This window comes from Acomys minous (assembly GCF_964271855.1).
Source record: "Acomys minous genome assembly, chromosome: 4".
Classification (NCBI taxonomy): domain Eukaryota; kingdom Metazoa; phylum Chordata; class Mammalia; order Rodentia; family Muridae; genus Acomys; species Acomys minous.
The window spans coordinates 26,771,603-26,791,103 of record NC_140486.1 but is presented as its reverse complement, the minus strand read 5'-3'; the positions used below and the strand labels follow the sequence as shown (position 1 = coordinate 26,791,103).

Here is a 19,501-nt window from a genome sequence, read left to right as displayed (position 1 = left end):
GGAGAGGTGAGGGGGGCATGGGGATAGAAAGGACCCCTCCCCCTCCCCATGTGGACCTCACTTATTTCTTGCTGCCTGAGTCAGAAGCTTTTTTACATGTTGACTAGAAACTGCCCTAGACAGAACCCATAAGCACACACTTTTTTTTGTTTGTTTGTCTGTTTGTTTTTTTATTTTTCGAGACAGGGTTTCTCTGTGTAGCCTGGGCTGTCCTCAACTTGCTTTGTAGACCAGGCTGGCCTCGAATTTACAGAGATCCACCTGCCTCTGCCTCCCGAGTGCTGGGATCAAAGGCGTGCGCCACCACACCTGGCCAAGCATACACTTCTTAAGAATACCACAGAGGAGGTTGTCAAGGCGACCAGGGTGGACAAACACATTTTCTCTTCTCTCTCCACCTCAGTTACATATTGCCTCTTTAAACAGTGGAACTCCCAAATAACTCACATAGCTGCAGCTGAAGCACTTGGGTATGCTCTGACGCTCACACTCTCTGAGCCTGTCTGCCCTGTCCCCTAATCAATAAACCCGGCAACTTTGCTTCATTTTGCCTTGTCCCCGATTTTTTTTCTCCCTCAGTGTAAACCAAGAATCCTGTCTGCGTCTACATGGAGACCCCCCACGGGCTGACGGAGAGTCCTCAGACAGCACAGCAAGTTGATTCTCACCGCTCGTGACAGTGTGAGGCTTCCAGCTTTGCTGGCTTCTTCCTTGCTTGCCTATTTTTGTTTCTTTGTTCTCTTTTCTTCTTGCCTTTTTTTCTTTTACATATATATGTGTGTGTGTGTGTGGTGTGAGTATGTATATGTTTGTCAGTTCACATAGGTGTGGGTGTGCAAGTGTGTGTGTGTGTGTGTGTGTGTGTGTGTGTGTGATTATTGTCCACCTTATATCCTGAGGAAGGGTCTCTTCACCTGAACCCAGAGACTGCTGATTCAGCAAATCTAGCAGGACTCCCCTCTTGTATGCGCTGACTTTACAGATGGGCCACCATCCCCATGCAGCGCATCTGCGAGGGCTAAAAGTGTGAACTCTGATCTTCACACTTACACAACAAGTCCTTTACCAGTGGAACCATCTTTTCAGTCCTTCATGTTGCTATATAAATTTTAGGGTTGACTTGTCAGTTTCTACAAATTTATCTGTGGAGAAATTTAGAGGTTTTTTTTCCCCCCCCCCTCTACCACGGTTTTTATTGGAATTTGGTTGACTCTCTAGCTTCAAGTAGGATAGAATTGACATGCTTAACAAAACTGAACTTGCCAGTTCATGGGCCTGGTATTTATCTTGGTGTTCTGTATTCTATAGACGCATTTTACATGTAGTTAAGTTGTGTATGTTTCATGTGTGCTCAGTGCTGTTAGAAATGGTACCTTTTGGCTGGAGGTGGGCGCTCTTGTCACTGCCCAGATTTCTGTCCCTTGTAGTATACTCAGTAAATATATGTTTTGTTTCTAAAAACAAATGAATATATTAATATATAAGTAAAAACAATATTTTAAAAAATACCTGGGCTTTTTTTTTCTGTCTATACAACCTCTGTTGGCCTTGTTTCTGCTATACAAACCAAGGTGCTTTTTTTTTTTTTTTTTTGGTTTTTCAAGACAGGGTTTCTCTGTGTAGCCTTGGCTGTCCTGGACTTACTTTGTAGACCAGGCTGGCCTCAAGCTCACAGTGATCCACCTGCCTCTGCCTCCTGAGTGCTGGGATTAAAGGCGTGCGCCACCATGCCCAGCCCAGCCCAGCCCAGCCCAGAGTGCTTTAATATAATTGATTTCGTCTGTGTGCCCATAACTTTATTAACCTTTCTTACTTATTAGTTGTTTTGGGGGGAAGGGTTTTATTTTATTTTATTTTTTATAAAGACACTCATTTTATCTCCTCATAGAGATAATTAATTTCTTCTTTTCAAATTTGAGTGCCTTTTATTTGTTTTTCTTAACTCACTGCAGTGTCCCAGGTCTCTAGTACAGGAGAACAGTGTTCACTGTCACCATTTGGTTCTCTCTCTCTCTCTCTCTCTCTCTCTCTCTCTCTCTCTCTGTGTGTGTGTGTGTGTGTGTGTGTGTGTTCCTTCTACTCCAAGAAGTCTAGCTGGCCTTGAACTCTTTACAATACTCCTGCTTCAGCCCCTCAAGTGCTGGCATTACAGGTAGGAGCCACCTTGTCCTCCTTGTCCAGCTTACAAGAATTTTTAAAGATCAGGAATGGACATTGACTGTTGTCTTTTTCTGTTTGAACTAATGAGTGCAATTACAGTTGCTTCAGGAGTGTGGACAACACTGCCTGAAGAAAATATCTTTAAAACGGATTTCCTAGCTGGATGTGTGGTGGCACGCGCCTTTAATCCCAGCACTCGGGAGACAAAGGCAGTCAGATCTCTGTGAGTTCGAGGACAGGTAGGACTACAAGAGAAGCCTGTCTTGAAAAACCAAAATAAATAAATAAATAAAATTAAAAAAGAAAAAAAGAAAAGAAAAATTTTAAATTTTACCCGGAGTCTTTGTCTTTTGATTGATATATTTAGACTAGTTACATTTTCAGCAAAACACTTAGTAGAGTGGATGTAAATCTAGCACCTTGTCAGATCTTTCTGTTTAGTCCCTTTGCTTCTCTTCCTCCTCCTCGCTGTGCCTGTTTCCTTTTGTATTGACTGTTTTAGTTTAGCCTCACTATTGTCTTAGAACAGTGGAAATTTTCAGTGGTTAATCCTAGGTTTAACAAGTATTGGACTTTAGTTCAGAAATGTCTACCTGAACAATATCATGTTGAATTAACACAGCACCAGCTCCGCTCAGCACACTCTTTCCGTCCTTTGTGACACTGTTGCCGTTTGTTTGACTTTGCCTGTGCATAAGTGCACGACGGCATGACTGCTGTTTTTGCTCTAACCAGTCAGACATCCGCACACAGTGGCTCTTGAGCTAAATGGAGACTGTTTCCAGTTTTTGCTTTTGAAAACAGTTGGCAGTTACTCTCAATGGTTTACATATGTCCTACATAGTGGCCACCAGAGTGAAGTAGTTGTTTAAAAAGTTCATATGACCAGAAGACCTAAAATGTTCCAGAGTCTGTTGTTGTTGTTGTTATTATTATTATTATTATTTAAATATTTGCTTGTTTATATATGAGTACTCTATTTGCTTATATGCCTGTTCGACAGAAAAGGACACCAGATTCCATCATAGATGGTTGTGAGCCACCATGTGGTTGCTGGGGATTGAACTCAGGGCCTCTGGAAGAGCAGACAGTGCTCTTAACTGCTGAGCCATCTCTCCAGCCCCTAGGTAATTATCTTTGCAGCAATTAAATGTTAGCTGTAAATTTTCATTTTGTTTTTTGTTTTTTGAGACAGGATTTCTCTGTGTAGCCATGGCTGTCCTGGACTCTTTGTAGACCAGGCTGGCCTCGAACTCACAGCAATCCACCTGCCTCTGCCTCCCCGAGTTCTGGGATTAAAGGTGTGTGCCGCCACACCCGCTGGTAGTTGTAATTTTTAAAGCTACTTTTATTCCATTCCATTTATTTGTTTATGTATATGACCAAGTTTCCTGTTTGTAATCCATTCTTTTACATGAAGAATTCCCCCCTCCCCACACACAAACACACACACAAACATACTTTGTTCTTGTTTGCTTGGCAACAGCCAGTCAGTTTTTGTTTGAGAATTTTTTAGTCTGTTTGTTTCTAACTGGCCACTTTAGCTCTGGCACTTCCCTATGGTTCCAGGGCCTCTTTGTCTCTCATACCAACTCAGTGGCCACTGCCCTTAAAGCAGTCCCTTCCCATCTCCCCCTGAGCCCCTGACAACCACTAGTTGGCTGTCCACCTCTGTGGATTTGCCTATTCTGAGAGTTTCAGGTAAATGGGGTCATGTGCTGTGCTGACTTCTGTGTCTGGCTTCTTTTACTTGGCTCTGTATCTTTCAAGGTTTACTCCTCCCCTTTTGGGGTATCTATCGAGAGAGGGAGAGAGAGGGTTAGGGGTAGGGAGAGAGAGAGGAGGGAGAGAGGGGAGGGAGGGAGAGGGAGATAGAGAGGGGGAGAGACAGACAGACAGACAGATATTTGAATGTGTAGAGATCAAAGGATAACTCCCAGGAGCCTGCTGTCCTCTTCCATCATGTAGGTCCTGAGATCCAACTCATGTGGTCAGGCTTTGTGGCAAGTGCCTTTACAAGGTGAGCCATCTTGCCAGCCTGGGATTCATTCACCTTGAATGACCAGTACTTCCCCCATGCCTGGCTGTACCAGATTCTGTTATTCATTGGCTGCTTTCACCTTTTGGCTAGTGGATATCATGCTGAGTTTAACATCCACATGGCAGTATTGGTTTGTGTCCCTATTTTCAGTTCTGCTGATTATACCTAAGGGTACAATTGCTGGGTGCATTAGCAAGGGTTCTCTAGAGGAACAGAACCAATGGGATGAATATGTATGTATACATATGATTTATTAAGTAAGCTTATGCTAAAATAGTAACAGCCACTGAGTCGCACCTGAGAGCCGGGGGCCCTAGTTGCTCGGTCCTTGAGACTGGGAGTCTCAGCAGTCAAATAGTCCCATAGTAACTGTCTCTCACTGTGGACGTGGACAACCTGGTAGTTGTTCAATCGACAAAGATGGTGCTTCAGCAGTCTCAGAGTGGTGCCTAGAAGGTTCATAGAGAGCTACTGGTCCTTAGTCCACAATGAAAGCCTGAATAAGCTGGTTCTGATAACATCGAAGAAATCACCACCACCAGCAGCGGCAGCGGTAGCATAATCTATTCGGCAGCAAGAGAGAAGGGCAAAGGAGCCAAAGGCAAGTAATCTTTCTGCCACACCCTTTTTTCTGAGCTGCTCAGAAAGCACCACCCATAGTCAGAGCACATCAATTGTGGCAATCGAGACAATTCTTCAGGTAAGGCTACCTATTTTGATATATATATATATATATATTTTTTTCTTTTGGTTTTTCAAGACAGGGTTTCTCTGTGTAGCCTTGACTGTCCTGGACTCACTTTGTAGACCAGGCTGGCCTCGAACTCACAGCTCACTGCCTCCCTAGTGCTGGGATTAAAGGCATGCTTTGGTAACTCTTAAAATGTTTTTTAAAATATCTTTTTAAAAAAGATTTATTTATTTTATTTATTGTCACATTATAGATGGCTATGAGCCACCATGTGGTTGCTGGGAATTGAACTCAGGACCTGTGGAGGAGCAGGCAGTGCTCTTAACCACTCAGCCATCTCTCCAGCCCAGTAATTCTTATTTGTGGCCAACTGACATTAAAATCAACCATAATATTTGATCATATGGTAATTCTGTTGCTAACTTTTTGTTTTGTTTTTTTGGTTTATTTTATTTTTTGAGGCAAGGTTTCTCCGTGTAGAGCTGGCTATTCCAGAATGCACTCTGTAGACCAGTCTGGCCTTGAACTGAGAGATCTGCCTGCTTCTGTCTCCTGGGTGCTGGGATTAAAGGCATGTGCCACCATGCCTGGCTTCTGTTGCTGACTTTTTGAGGAACTAACAAAGTAATTTCCATAGAAGCCACACCATATTTACGTCTCCACTAGCAATGTGTGGGAGTTTCCAGTTTATCTGTATCTGCATCAATATTTGTCACTTTCTGATTTTTTTTTTTGAGACAAGGTCTTACTATGTAGCCTGGCTGGCCTGGAATTCAAGTAGGCCCGCCTGCCTTTGTCTGCCTAGTTCTGGCATTAAAGGCATGCACCACTGTACACTGCTGCTTTCTGATTTTTTTTTTTTCCTAAATGATGACCAATGTAGTAAATGTGACACATCATCTCATTGTGGTTTGGCCTATACTTCCTTAGTGACTTACACGACTGAGTATCTTTCCATGTGAGTGTTGTCCATTTGTATATATTCTCTGGAGAAATGTCTACTTAATTTTTTGTCCATTTTAAATTTGAATTGTTTGTCCTTTTGCTACTGAGATGTAGATTACAGATTCTCTCTCTCTCTCTCTCTCTCTCTCTCTCTCTCTCTCTCTCTCTCTCTCTCTCTCTCTCTCTCTCTGTGTGTGTGTGTGTGTGTCTACTCTGCATACAGGCTTGTTCAGCATGTGACTGGCAAGTAGTTTCTTCTAATCCCCATGCCATCTTTTTATTCTCTTGATGTTGTCTTTTGAAGGCCCAAAATGTTCAGTTATGACAAAATCCAGTTTATCTAATTTTTCTTTGATTGCCTGTGTTTTGAGTGATAAGGCTGAGAAACCACTTCTTAGTTTGGTGATGAATATTATACTAAGAGGGTTTTTGTTGTTGTTTGTTTGAGACAGGGTTTCTCTGTGCAGCTCTGGCTGCCTTGGAATTTGCTTTGTAGACCAGGCTGGCCTTAAAGTCACAAAGATCCCCCTGCCTCTGCCTCCTGAGTGCTAGGATTAAAGTGTGCCACCACCACCCGGCCTATTCGAAGAGGTTTTTTTTTTTTTAGATTTATTTATTATGTATACAGTGCTCTGCCTGCTTATACCCCTGCTGGCCAGAAGAGTGCACCAGATTACATTATAGATGGTTGTGAGCCACCATGTGGTTGCTGGGAATTGAACTCAAGGACCTCTGGAAGAGCAGTCAGTGCTCTTAACTGCTGAGCCATCTCTCCAGCCCTGAGTTGTTGTTGTTTTTTTTTTTTATCATCTGCCTTTGATTTGGGTCACCTCTGGTTAACTTTTGCATATGGCATGAAGTAAGGGTCCACATTTGTTCTTTGGGCTGCAGATTCCTAGTTTGCTTCATAGATTTGTTCAAAGAAATGCCTTTCCCAGTCAGATGGTCCTGCGACGCCTGTGAGGGTTTCCATGCTGATCCCTGCTTTTGTTCCATTGATCTTGTATCTCCTCCTATGCTGGTGCCATGCTGCTTTGACCCCAATAGGTTTGTGATACGTTTTGAAATGTGATTCCCCCAACTTAGTTCTTCTTTCCAAAATAGTTAGTTATTCAATGTCCCTTCAGATTCTATGTGGATTTCAGTCAGTCTTTCTATTTCAGCAGAGGAATGGCTATTCGGCTTTGGATAGGAATTGCATTGTGATACACAAATAGTTTGCCATCTGGACAACATGATTGTCTTCTTTGTTTGTTTTGTTTCAAGACAGCATTTCTCTGTGTAGCCTTGGCTGTCCCGGACTCACTTTGTAGACCAGGCTGGCCTTGAACTCAGAGATCTGATGATTTGATTCAGCATATTACTTTCTTGGTTACATTTATTCCTGATGGGAAAAAAGTGTGTGTGTGTGTGTGTGTGTGTGTGTGTGTGTGTGTGTGTGTGTGCGCGCGTGCGTGTTAAAGGACAACTTGCAAGAGTCAGTTCTCTCCGTCCATGTGTAGGACTTGGGAATCAAAAACAGGTCAAGTGCCTTTATCCAATGAGCCCCATTTGAAGTTAATTTTTGTTGCTATTATAAATTAAATAAAACTGTGTGCGAGAGAGATAGATGGATCTGTGGTTAAGAGAGCAGACTGGCTTTGCAAAAGGCCTGAGCTCAGTTTCGCGCATACATGCCAGGTGGCTCACAGTCACCTGTAGCTCCAGGTGACCTGACACCTCTGGCCCCTGTGGGCACCTGCATTCCTGTATACAGGTCTACACACACACATACTTAACTAAAAATAAATATTAAAAATTAAAATTGTTTTATTTTCCTTTTTTGATCATTGCTAGTATATAGACATACAACTTAGTTTCGAGTGTTGATCTTGTATTCTGTGGCCTTGTTTAATTCATTTATTATATCTAACAGTTAATTATTTGGTTTATTTAGCATAAATATATATACTTCGTGTTATCTACAAATAGAGATGATTTTACTTTTTCCCTTTTCATTTAGAGTTCCTCTGTCTCTTTTCCTTCCTGCTGGTTACTTTGGGTAAGATTTCCCACACAATGTTGAATAAAGGGAGGAGGAGGAGGCAGCCCTGATCTAAGAGGAAGGGTTTTCTGTCTGGCCACTAGCAGTGTCTTTACATGCAAGCCCTGAATCATACCTGGGATGTTCCCTTTTACTCCATTTTGGTTGAACTTTTAAAACCTTGAATGCATGTTGGATTTTGTCAAGGATTTCTCTTCTGCACCCCTAGAGATGCACCCCTAGAGAGTGGGATTGTGTGTTCCCTCTATCAATATGCTGTGCTACACTGAGTTTTCATACCGTGGGTAACTGTTATTTTCCCCTACAAATTCTATTTAGTCGTGGAATGTTTTATGTGGTGTGTAGTGGGCATAGCACTCAAAGCATTTGTTATTGGATTTGATTTACTAGTAGTTTTTTTTTTTTTGGTTTGATTTTTTTCAAGACAGATTTTCTCTGTGTAGCCTTGACTGTCTTGGACTCGCTTTGTAGACCAGGCTGGCCTCCAGCTCACAGTGATCCACCTGCCTCTGCCTCCTGAATTTTGTGATCATAGTCATGAGCCACCACACTCAACTTGTAGCTTTATTTTCTGGCAGTTTTCTGACTCACGTTTTCCTGGAAAAAGTATGGTAGTTACATAAATGTGCATCTAAATATAAAGGAACGGTGATTATTTTCTTGGGTCGTTGTCGCACTGAGATTATTTTCAGCTTCAAGATATAGGATTACTTAGAGATAAGATAGAAAATCGTAGAGGAATCAACTAAAACGCTCAAAATTGATTGTCTTTAAAAAGTGAGGGATGTTCTGGGGAAGTGGCTCAGTCAGAGTAAAGTGCTTACACACAAGCATGAGGATCTGAGTTCAAATCCCCAGCACCCAGGTAAAAGCCAGGTCTTGTGACATACACCTGGAATCTCAACACTGGAAAGGTAAAGACAGAAGGATCCCTGGGGCTTTCTGGTCAGCTAGTCTAGCCAATAAAAAATGTGAAGAGACACTGAGGCGGACACCCAGCATTGACCTCGGGCCTCCACTCGCATACGTGCTCACCCATGTGCTGGCGAGCGCGCACGCACGCAGACACATGTACACACATGTACACACATACATGCACACACATGTACACACATACATGCACACATGTTTAACAAACACCTATGTGTGCGCACACACGCATGCACACAAAAAGAAGAGGGCAAGGGAATACTTTTTTAAAATAGAAGTTTAGCCAGGCAGTGGTGGCGCACGCCTTTAATCCCAGCACTCCAGAGGCAGAGGCAGGCGGATCTCTCTGAGTTCGAGGCCAGCCTGGTCTACAAAGCGAGTCCAGGACAGCCAAGGCTACACAGAGAAACCCTGTGTCAAAAATAAAACAAAAACAAAATAGAAGTTTAGCAGAACAGTTAGACTTCTTGTAAAAAAACAAAACAAACACCCCCTGAGATGTCTACACCCTTATCTCCTTCACAGCCGTGTGACCATGAACAAGCTCAAAGGTATTTGACCTCTCTGAGCTTGGGCTCCCATCTACAGAATGAGGATCTGTATCCTGAGGATATGGAACCCACAAACCCTGGGGTCCCCTGTTCCCTCTATCAGCACAGAAGACTCTGTGAGCAAATGTGTGCGGTAGGAGCTGATTATGCCTCACATTAAAGCAACTCCGCATTCTGCGGCCACGCCAGCTGGATGTCTTCTGTTCCACTCGATGCTGGCACCATCTTCTTGGAGAGAGCACAGATCTGGCAGAGTTAGGAACTCAGTCTCCATTTCACCTCACGTCTTTACTTAGGGGACCACAACCTCCACTGTGGATTTCATTAACCACTGGAGCAGCTCGAAGAACTCCCAAGAGACCCATTTCCTGATTTGGTGTACAGGATATGACAAAGGGCAGGCTACAGACCCCCCAGATGACGATCTGGGGCAAGGGGCCATGGTCTCATCTAGGAACCTCTACTTTAACAGGAAACTTCTAGTCTCCCTTAGCTTCCAGGTAACTAGACTCTATCCTGAAGCCACCTCAAGGCTGTCAGCTGGCATTTACCTCGATGGTTCATAAAAAGGACAGCCTGGAAGAGTACAAAGATTTTAATGATTGATGTCAGCAAATACACATTTTGTGATATCCTTATTGGAGTTCTAGGTAAGCAGGGCAAACCTCAACAACCCAGGGCTGACCACTTGCCCCAGAAATCAAGTAGGAGAAGTGATGGCCAAAGGTAGGAAAAGGAATTGAAGTATCCCAGGGCCTGTCCCTGGGAAGAGTCTGGGTTTAAATACAAGACGAATCTGGTACAGGGGGCAAAAGGTTCTGCTTGTGGTGGGTGCTGTCAGAGTGATGACATCTCTGTTTTTATTCTGCCAGTTGGTTCTGGAGAAGTCATTCCCATCTTTCATGGCTTGAGACAATTTGGTACTTGAGGGTAACTTCATTTCTTCTCATGGGGTGACCACTCCCACTTATGGGGACAATTTCATCATGGGGGTGATCTGTCAGCCGGGCTGGCTCTTTCTAGAACCCAGGATAACTTTGGTTTAGGGCAATTAGCAAGAGCCTTCCAGTGGCTGCTGTAGGAGACTCAATATTGTCAAAGCCCAAATCCCCAGTTACTCTTATCTTGATGCCTTCAGCCTTGAGGGCAGATGAGAAAGTTCAGAAGAATTTAGGGTCAATTAACCTAGCCTCTCTCTCAGCTAGACTCACTGGTCATCCTTGGAGACTCCTGTTTGTGCTTCTGACTCACTGGCTGTCGCTCGTGGGCATGGTTTTCCTCCAAAGAGGTGGCTTCTCAAGTCCCTTAAATATAATCACATCCCCAAAGGATCAGTTCAGCCTGGCCCCAGATTCTGCTTCTTCTTCTGTGCGTGTGTGTGTGCGCGCGCGCTTGCGCCTTGTTTTCTTCTAGAGACCCAATATTTCCAAACTCTGTAGTTCCCTTTCAGCCCAGCTTAAAAAAAAAAAAAAGAGGAAGAGGACCAGGCCAACTAGGAGGAGGAGGAGGAAGAGGAAAACAAGAGCAGCAGCCAGCGCAGCGCAGCAGACAAGAACGTGTCCAGCTGTTCTCATCCTCACAGAACTAAAAGCCTGGAGCCCTGTGCCGAGCCCAGCTGACCCTCCGACCTGCATCAGCCCGCGCTGCCCCGTGGAGGCTATGGCGTTGGGGGCTCCACTGGTCCTGCTGCTGGTCACGGCTTGGCATGGTAAGGGCAGAAAGGGGAGGGGTGCTCATGGAGGTGTTAGAGGGCCCATGAAAGGACTCTGAGCATCACTGGCCCCGTCGAGATGGCCCCACTTTTTGCTTCCATCTCTCTAGCACAAGAGTGCAGATCTGTGTTTATCTGGAGAGAAAAGGAGGTGAGGGTGCGGTGGAACTAGCCTGGCCAGGGCTGTGGATGTGTCTAAGCTTTAGCCTGTGTGTGGCTCTGATGCCTTTAGGACCACTGTCCATATGTACTCATTGGCAGGTGGGAGGGCAGTGGTGGACTACACTTGAGAGTAATGCTTCTGGAGGTTTCCTGTGTGTATAGGAAATTACCTGGGGTTCTCCTTCAAGGCAGATTCTGATGGGTCTCGGTCAGGACTAAGATGTGCATTTCTAAGAAACTCTTAGGCTGCTCAGTGGCTTTCGCAGCTCTTCCTTGTGTGGTCCCACCAGCTGGGACAGCCTGGGAGGCTGTGATTACATAGGACCTGGCTCAGAAGGGTCCTTTTTTGGAAGTGTTGGGTAAAAGGGTCAGAGTAGAAGGAAGATAAGAAGCCTTTCTGGCCCAGGGCTCAAGGGTGAAAAGTTTGGGGGGTGGGGTTGGAGAACACACATGAGTAAGAAATAATGTGAATAAGCAAGTAAAAATGCTATAGAGAGGGGTCCAGGGAAGACCAGGGAGGGTCTCCCTAGACGTGGTCTTCCTAGGCACCTCCCTGCAGCTTCTTGGGCAGCTCGGAGGGGGGGTCCTGGCTAAGGGTGAGACCTGGCATCCGTGGCCCGGAGTGGCCCATCAAGCACATCCAGGCTCCACCGGCCTAGCACACCTGTTTTATAACCACAGCACCTGCTTATTTGGGACGGAAGGCCTTGAGGGAAGGACAGTCTCAGTCTGGTCCCTGGGGAATCAATACTGGCCCCTGGTGAGATGACAGCCCACTGAAGGCTCTTTTGCTGGCTCAGCTAATCTCACTGGTTAATGTACTGGCACATTCCTCTTAGGATGTCAGCGGTGTACATTCGAAAGCACACATTCCTAAGAATGCTGTAAAATGACATTTGACAGATGCACACGTTTATGCAGTGAAGGGACGTCCTGTAGTTTTGATTCATTGATTTTTCAGTCTTTATCTTGAGGATTGTTTTTGGGGGAGATTGTGTGTGTGTGTGTGTGTGTGTCTGTCTGTCTGTCTGTCTGTCTGTCCAATGTCCAGTTCCAAAAGGAAGAGGTGAGAGAGATCAGAGGGAAGCCTAAGGTTTCAGTCTGGCAGGTTATTGGTGAGTGGGTGGGGCCATGGGGGCATCTATGGGTGTTGAAATCGTGTTGAAGCACTTAGACGCAGAGCAGGGTTGGGGTGGGCGGGGGGAGATGTAGAGGCCTGGCCTCTTCTCTTTGCATGGTGGTTGTGAGTGCAGGATGTTGGGGGCACCTCCTGGAGCTGATGGTAGGAGAGTCCATTTTGCAAGTACGAAGAGGGAGGTGGTTTGGGGTCATGGGGAGAGTTTGAGAGGGGAGATGTGAGATGAAGAGTGCACAGTCACGGAGCCAGTGGCCATCAAGGCCCCATCCAAGGGAAGGGAGAGATGAGTGGCTTTCCTTCCTGCCAACCATGCCCAAGCAGGAAGTGAGACCATGTGGGGAGCGTGGACTGTGTCAGCCCTGTTCCGGGTAAATTATCCAGGGCAACAGGCTAGGAAGAAATAAGACAGAACCTGTCCTGGAGCACATTTTCTGGAGGCCAAGACAGGAGACAAACATAAGCAGAGTAGCGCAGGGGGAAGGGGAAGGGCAAAGTGTCTGGGAGACAAAGCAGGAGCAGAGTCATAGGACCCAAAGTCCGATCCTGTGACCTTAGAGGTTAAGGTCCTTAGCAGGCAAGCCCAAAAGGGACATTAGCCATATGGCACAGGAGCAGAAGGCCAGGACAGGGGCACCTTGATGTTCTGCTGCCCTCCAGGTGGACAATTGGGATTGTCCTCATGGGACAGAAGAGGAGCGTCTGATGCCCAGAGAGTCAACAACCTCCCTATCTGGAAATGACTGTCAGGCTCCCTAGTCCTGGTCAGTGCGAGTCCAAGCCAGGGTGAAATAGCTTGTTCCTCTTCCTGCTGGCCACATGGCACAGGAAAGTCACAGTCCTACATCAGCAGTGGCACTATTCTCTCGTCTACATCTGGCTGCTTGGAAGCTCAGGCAGGTGGGCTCCATGTTTCCAGTGGGCTTGAAATCAGAGCAGACATTAAACTAGGCTAAGATCATTTGCGGGAAGAGACTTTCCACTCCTGGCTTGAGCTCTCTGTGTGTGTGTGTGTGTGTGTGTGTGTGTGTGTGTGTGTGTGTGTGTGTGTGTTACCCACTAAGAGTGGTTGTAGGAAACACTGGAGTGTTCTGAGAGCCTGATGCCCTTGGAGCTGCTATGTCACTGTATCTGTTTCACCAGCTAGAGTAGGAGGAGCTGACTTGCGGGGTCAGCAAATAGGACCGGTGGCACAGGCAGGTCTCTGTGCACAGAGTGTTCTGGGACCCAGCACACTGTCCCCCTCTCCAGGGGTCCCTCGATGTGTGGAGAGGGACAATGGCCAGGACGGCAGAGAAGCAGAAGTGAGAAAGCCAGTGTAGAAAGGCCACAGGCTGGGCGGAAACCAAGGCTAGCCGGTGCCAGCAGTGTGTTTCCGCCCACAAGGGCTGAGGGCGCCTGCCAGCCCCCTGGAGGCTGTGAATCAGTTCTCACTTCCCTCCTTCACCCCTATTTCAGGCCTGGGGGAAAATGCTGACTCTACAGAGGCAACTAGCCTCCTTCCCTAAGGCCCGACAAGGGTTTTAAGTTCTCTTTTCTCCTTCAAGCAAATTTTCCTTAAAAGAGATTAGCTGCCAAGAAATCCAACAGGTCCAGGAGAAGCAAGGGCACAGTGAGCACCCAAGCAGTCTCATTCATAAGCGTGGCGCCTGAGCCCCCTCACTGAGTCTTTACCAGAGCAATTGATGCTGCAAAGGTTTTCCGGCATCTGAACACCCTAGCATGCTGGGAAGGTGTGATTACTGTTTGCACTTGTTAGTGAGGAGATACAGGGAAGAGGATGGATGGATGGATGGCCTCAGGCATCCCACAGTGCATAGACTTGGTGCCAGGCGGTAGGAGTGTGCACACCAGGAGACAACCATCTCTTTCTCCGTTCGCTTGTTTGAAACTGGTCTTGCTTAAATGGGGTCCTGGGCTTGGCTCTGCAATCACAGCATGTTTTTGTACATGAGATTGATGGGGCCCTCTCCTTGGGTGGGAAATGATACAGAAGGCTAGGCCATCCCTGGCTTTGTGGGGGAGCTTACATGCCCAGCTAAGGAGGCTCCCAGGTCAGTCTCAGAGGAGAGCCCCATGGGTGTGGCAGATGTCAACAGATTTGGGAGCTGAGTGAAGGGCTGGGTGGGTCAGACCCATTCAAGTACCAGAACTGTCCCTTGCAAAACATGGTCCAGCTCAGTTGGGGGACATCTGGGGTGTGCACCCTGGGACTCACTTCTGTCTGCTACCTCCTTCAGGTCAGGGGGCCCCCATCATCGAGCCCAGTGGCCCAGAGCTGGTTGTAGAACAGGGTGCAACAGTGACCCTGCGATGTGTGGGCAATGGCAGTGTGGAATGGGATGGCCCCATCTCTCCCTACTGGACCCTGGGCCCTGAATCTCCGGGAAGCATCCTGACCACGAGAAATGCCACCTTCAAAAACACTGGGACCTACCGTTGTACTGAGCTTGAAGACTCCACGGCGAGCAGCAGCACCATCCACTTGTATGTCAAAGGTGAGGACGCCAAAGTCCCCATATTGAGCAGGAGGGATAGCTGCTAGCATTAGCAGCCATAGCCAGATGCTAGCTCGTAAGTATGAGCATTGGCCGTGGCCAAGCATCTATAGCTTGTGAGGTGGGTGCTGTGATTACCCCCATTGTCCAGAGCCTCAGTAGGCTGGAATCTTTTGCCTGAAGTCACACAGCCACAAGTGTCCTAGGAGCACCTGGTTCCAGAAGCCAATCTGAAATGGTCTCTGAGTGGTCCAATACACTTTGGGCAAATCCTCAGCCTTTTGATCCTCCTGTCACTAACGTTCAGTTGTCACCTTGAACCCTCCTCTTCCCCAGATCCTGCCCGGCCCTGGAATTTGCTAGCACAGGAGGTGACAGTGTTTGAGGGCCAAGATGCTGTGCTGCCCTGCCTGATCACAGACCCCGCACTGAAGGCCAATGTCTCACTGGTGCGTGAGTCGGGCAAGCAGGTCCCCCGCAGAACAAAGTACTCCTTCTCGCCGTGGCAAGGCTTCATCATCCGCCAGGCTAAAATCCTTGACAGTCATCGATACCAGTGTAAAGCAGTGGTGAACAGTAGAGTGTCCACCTCCATCGGCATCCAGCTAAATGTGAATCGAGGTACGTAGGATGGGAAAAACCTGGCCAGGCATGGAGGCAGGAAGGAGAGCTGGCAGACATGGGTGCAGGGAAGACAGAAACAGTTCTTCTCTCTCGTCTTTCAATTATTCACTTCTCTCCAGGGCAAGTGGGGTGAGAGGTGCTGGGTGGGACTCTAACTCTGAGACCAGCTGTGATGACCTAACCAGGGCAATTGACTGAAGAGTGTAGATAGACCCCACGTGCCCTGGTCTACACTGCCTCCAGGCCCCAGGACACTAGACTCGACTTGTAGGCTTGCTCCATGACTTGTGTGTGTCAGGCACTGTGCTGCTTCCTACGGATGTCTCCTACCTAGACCAGACATTATCCTAGAAAGGCAGGTTAGAAGGTAGATGCAAGCTGGATGTGGTGGCGCATGCTTTGAATCCCAGCACTCAAGGCAGGTAGATCGCTGTGAAGTTTGAGGCCAGCCTGGACATCCAAGGCTCCACAGAGAATCCCTATCTCAAAAAACCAAACCAAACCAAACAAAAAAACACCCCCCTCAAAAAACGTACCACCACCACCACCACAACAACAACAAAAGAGGAGGAGGAGGAGGTAGATGCAGACTATGTAGGAGAAGCAACTGGAAAAGGCTGGAATTGGGTGTATTGGGGAGGCTACTTCTCCTCACATGAGCTTTCTGAAGAACTTTGGGGCTAACAATCAACAGTGGGAAGTAGGCATGGTGGAGGATATCTGTATTCCCAGCACTGGGGCTGGCTTAGTGTGTTAAGTCACTTGCCACCAGGCCTAGTGACCCAGTTAGATCCCTGGAGCTCTCCTAGTAGAGGAGAGAATGCCTACTATAAAAAATTTTCCTCTGACCTTTACTTGGGCGCTATGAAAAGCACATGTGCATATATGTGCAAATATATGGAATTAAAATCATTTTTAAAGAACCAGTGAGGTGGCTCTGGGTAAAGGTACTTGCTGCCAAGCCTGAAGACCTGAGTTTGATCCCTGAGATCCACATGGTGACTCTCCAAGGTTGTCCTCTATACAAGAATTATGGTATGCCTTGTATACCACACACACACACACACACACACACACACACACACACACACACACACACACACTTCATTAATTTCAAAATGCAAAGGCTGGGGATGTAACCCAGTGGGAGAACTGCTGTCCTGCATACCTCTGACTTAGATTTGATACACAGAACTGCAAAACAACAGCCACCACCACCAGCAGCAGCAACACATCGACAGGCAAAAGCAGCCATTATTCAAAGGCGTAGAAAGAAAAGTATCATAGGAAAGAAGGCAGATGCAAAGGCCCTGTGGTGGGCAAGGCAGGATACAAAGCCTGGCAGGTACAGCAGGCATCCATGGACTGCTTTCTTTTTTCTTTTCTCTTCTTCCTCCTCCTCCTCCTCCTCCTTTTCTCTTTCTTTCTTGTTTCTTTTTAAAGACAGGGTTTCTCTGTGTAGCCTTGGCTGTCCTGGATTTGCTTTGTACACCAGGCTGGCCTTGAACTCACAGAGATCTGCCTGCCTCTGCCTCCTGAGTGCTGAGATTAAAGGTGTAAAGGTGTGTGCCACGACCACTTTGCTCCTTCCTTTCTCTTTTTCTCCCTCCCTCCTTCCCTCCCTCCCTCCTTTCCTCCTTCCCTCCCTCCCTCCCTTCCTCCCCTTCCTTCCTTCCTTTCTTTTTGAGACAGGATCTCACTATTTAGCCCTGGCTGGCCTAGAACTCCTACTTCTGCCTCCTAAGTACCTAATTTAAAGGTGTGTGCTACCATGCCAGCCAGGGACTGGCTTTTATTCTGAGGGCGAATGTTTATGTAGGTGAGGGGCACAAGAAAGAGAGAGGGACCTGACTTTGGCTGCCAGGAGGAGGATGAGATGGGAGGCAGGATGCTGAAAACAGTGGTGGGACTGGAAGCAGGATTAAGGGTGATATATAAAGTGGACTGTCCTAGGGACTTGCTTGTTGGGAAAAACTGAGGTAGGTATCAAGGCTGACCCCCAGGGTTTGGGATGGTTGAATAATGGGGTCCTAACAAGTATGCTGCCCCATGGTACTTGGCACAGTGCCAGTGAGCCTAGGTGTTCATGGGTTGTTTCTGATCTCAGTCCACCCAGGGCCCCCACCCATAATTTTGGAGCCTACTGAGCTGGTGCGGATTCGAGGGGAGCCTGCCCAGATTGTGTGCTCAGCCACTAACGTGGATGTCAACTTCAATGTTATCCTCAAACATGGAGACACCGAGGTCAGTCCCCCGGGGAAGGAGATGACATGGCGAAGTCTGCCCCTTCTCGCAGAACAAAGGCATCCTCACCTCAAACTATCTTTCTGGGCCGAGGACATAGCTGTGGCCTAGAGGACTGAGAAGAGGGGCCTGAGACCCTGTGCCAGTGGCAGCTGACTTGGCCTGCTAGGGGACGAGGGAGGCAATCTAACCCCTTTCAGGGGTCACCCTAGTGTTGCTACAGCTTGTAGAGCACTCACTTCTGACAGAATGAGGAATTCCCAGGTGCCCTTAGAGGCATGGGGCATGTTGGCTATTTCAGAAAGACTTTGAGTGGGAGGGAAGAAGAGGGTCCCTTGGAAGGGATGGAGAGGCTGTTTCTTAGATTCCTCACCTACTGTGAACCGCCTGTCAGGTCTATCCCTGAGCCCTTGCTGTGCGGCTCTACCCATTCTCATTTTAACCCAGGGGCAGGAGACCAGAGTTCATCCTATTTTATAGACAAAGCAACTGAGATGCAGAGGTCAGTCCCTTGCCAGGCACACGGGCAGATCATCATTGTAAAGTTGGAGGACTTGAATTTAGAGCCTAAGCAATTTTAGTAAATCATATATCTATTATTTCTGTCTACAGCTTAAAATCCCCGTAGGCACTGACTTCCAACATAACCATTATAAAAAAGTCCTGACCCTCATCCTCAGTGCCGTGGACTTCCAAGATGCTGGCAAATATTCCTGCATGGCCAGCAATAGTGCTGGCCAACACACGACTTCCATGAACTTCCTGGTGGTGGGTGAGCATCAGACAAAAGGGGGGAGGCCTGTGGCTGTTGGGAGATGAAGGTGATGATGAGAAGAGGGCGGTTTGATCCTGGACCCTCAACTTTCTCCAGCACAGTATGGGTCATGGTGTCCTTTAACATGTTCTGTTCTGCGTCGGGACCAGATCCGAGCAGCTCCCTACTGCAGTTCATGCAGGTTCACTTGTTTCTGAGAGCATGGGGTTATCACATAGACACCCAACAGACAGTGCTTCTCTGCTGTTGATTGTATTCTTTGAACAGCAATGGTTCCTCTCACTGGGGTAGGAAGGGTGATAGTAGAGTCACTGAGCCTCAGTGAGAAAGGAAGTCCTAAGGGAAGAGAAACACCAAAAGCAGCTGAGAGCATCAGCTATAGAGAGGTGTAAGCAATCGCGGTGAGGGAGTGAGGATGAGGCAGGAGCCTGGTGGCAAAGGAGCCTCAACAGAGCCAGTGGAGAATTTGCACATCCTGTTGAGATGCTGAGAGGGTTATAAAGCGGGGACTGAGGTCTCCACAGGGCTCGGCTTGCACAGGATGGACTGGGAGTCAGGAGTGCGCCCTTCTGCATGTCGTCAAACCTGGCTTTGCAAAATAGTATGCTGAACAGCCTCTTTGTGTCTCAATCCCTCTACCTGAAAAAAAAAGAGAGGATTTAATAATAAATAGGCATATTTAGAAAACCTAGAAGCCCTGATAAGACCCACACTGCTAGAGGGCAAGCGGATATCACATTAGAAGGCTCACCCTGGAGCTCACATTAGAAGGGACTCGTTCATATCCTGGGAGCAGCCACAATAGCAGATATAGGAAAAAGCTGGAGAAAGCAGTGAGAGTACCAATCACGGTGATGAGTAATGAGGGCCTTAAGATGCCCTCCTGTTGCCTGGCTGCTGAGGAGGGAGCAGTGGCATCCCACAGGTTGAGAACCTCAATGTCATCTTCCTGTCACAGCTCTAGCCAACCTGCTTCCAAGTCCAGGCGCA

At 47.2% G+C, this 19,501-nt stretch overlaps 1 protein-coding gene across 1 annotated transcript in view; it reads left to right on the top strand.

Moving 5' to 3' along the window:
- The first annotated feature begins 569 nt into the window (after nucleotides 1–569).
- The window catches only part of CSF1R (colony stimulating factor 1 receptor), a 34,411-nt gene continuing 15,479 nt past the window's right edge, over nucleotides 570–19,501 (top strand). Inside the window, exons 1-6 of the mRNA XM_084779729.1 lie at nucleotides 570–681; nucleotides 10,802–11,070; nucleotides 14,611–14,868; nucleotides 15,205–15,489; nucleotides 17,600–17,736; nucleotides 18,349–18,508. Of these exons, the coding sequence (XP_084635855.1) occupies nucleotides 11,022–11,070; nucleotides 14,611–14,868; nucleotides 15,205–15,489; nucleotides 17,600–17,736; nucleotides 18,349–18,508 (889 nt within the window). The 5' untranslated portion in view covers nucleotides 570–681; nucleotides 10,802–11,021. The remainder of the gene's footprint in view (nucleotides 682–10,801; nucleotides 11,071–14,610; nucleotides 14,869–15,204; nucleotides 15,490–17,599; nucleotides 17,737–18,348; nucleotides 18,509–19,501) is intronic.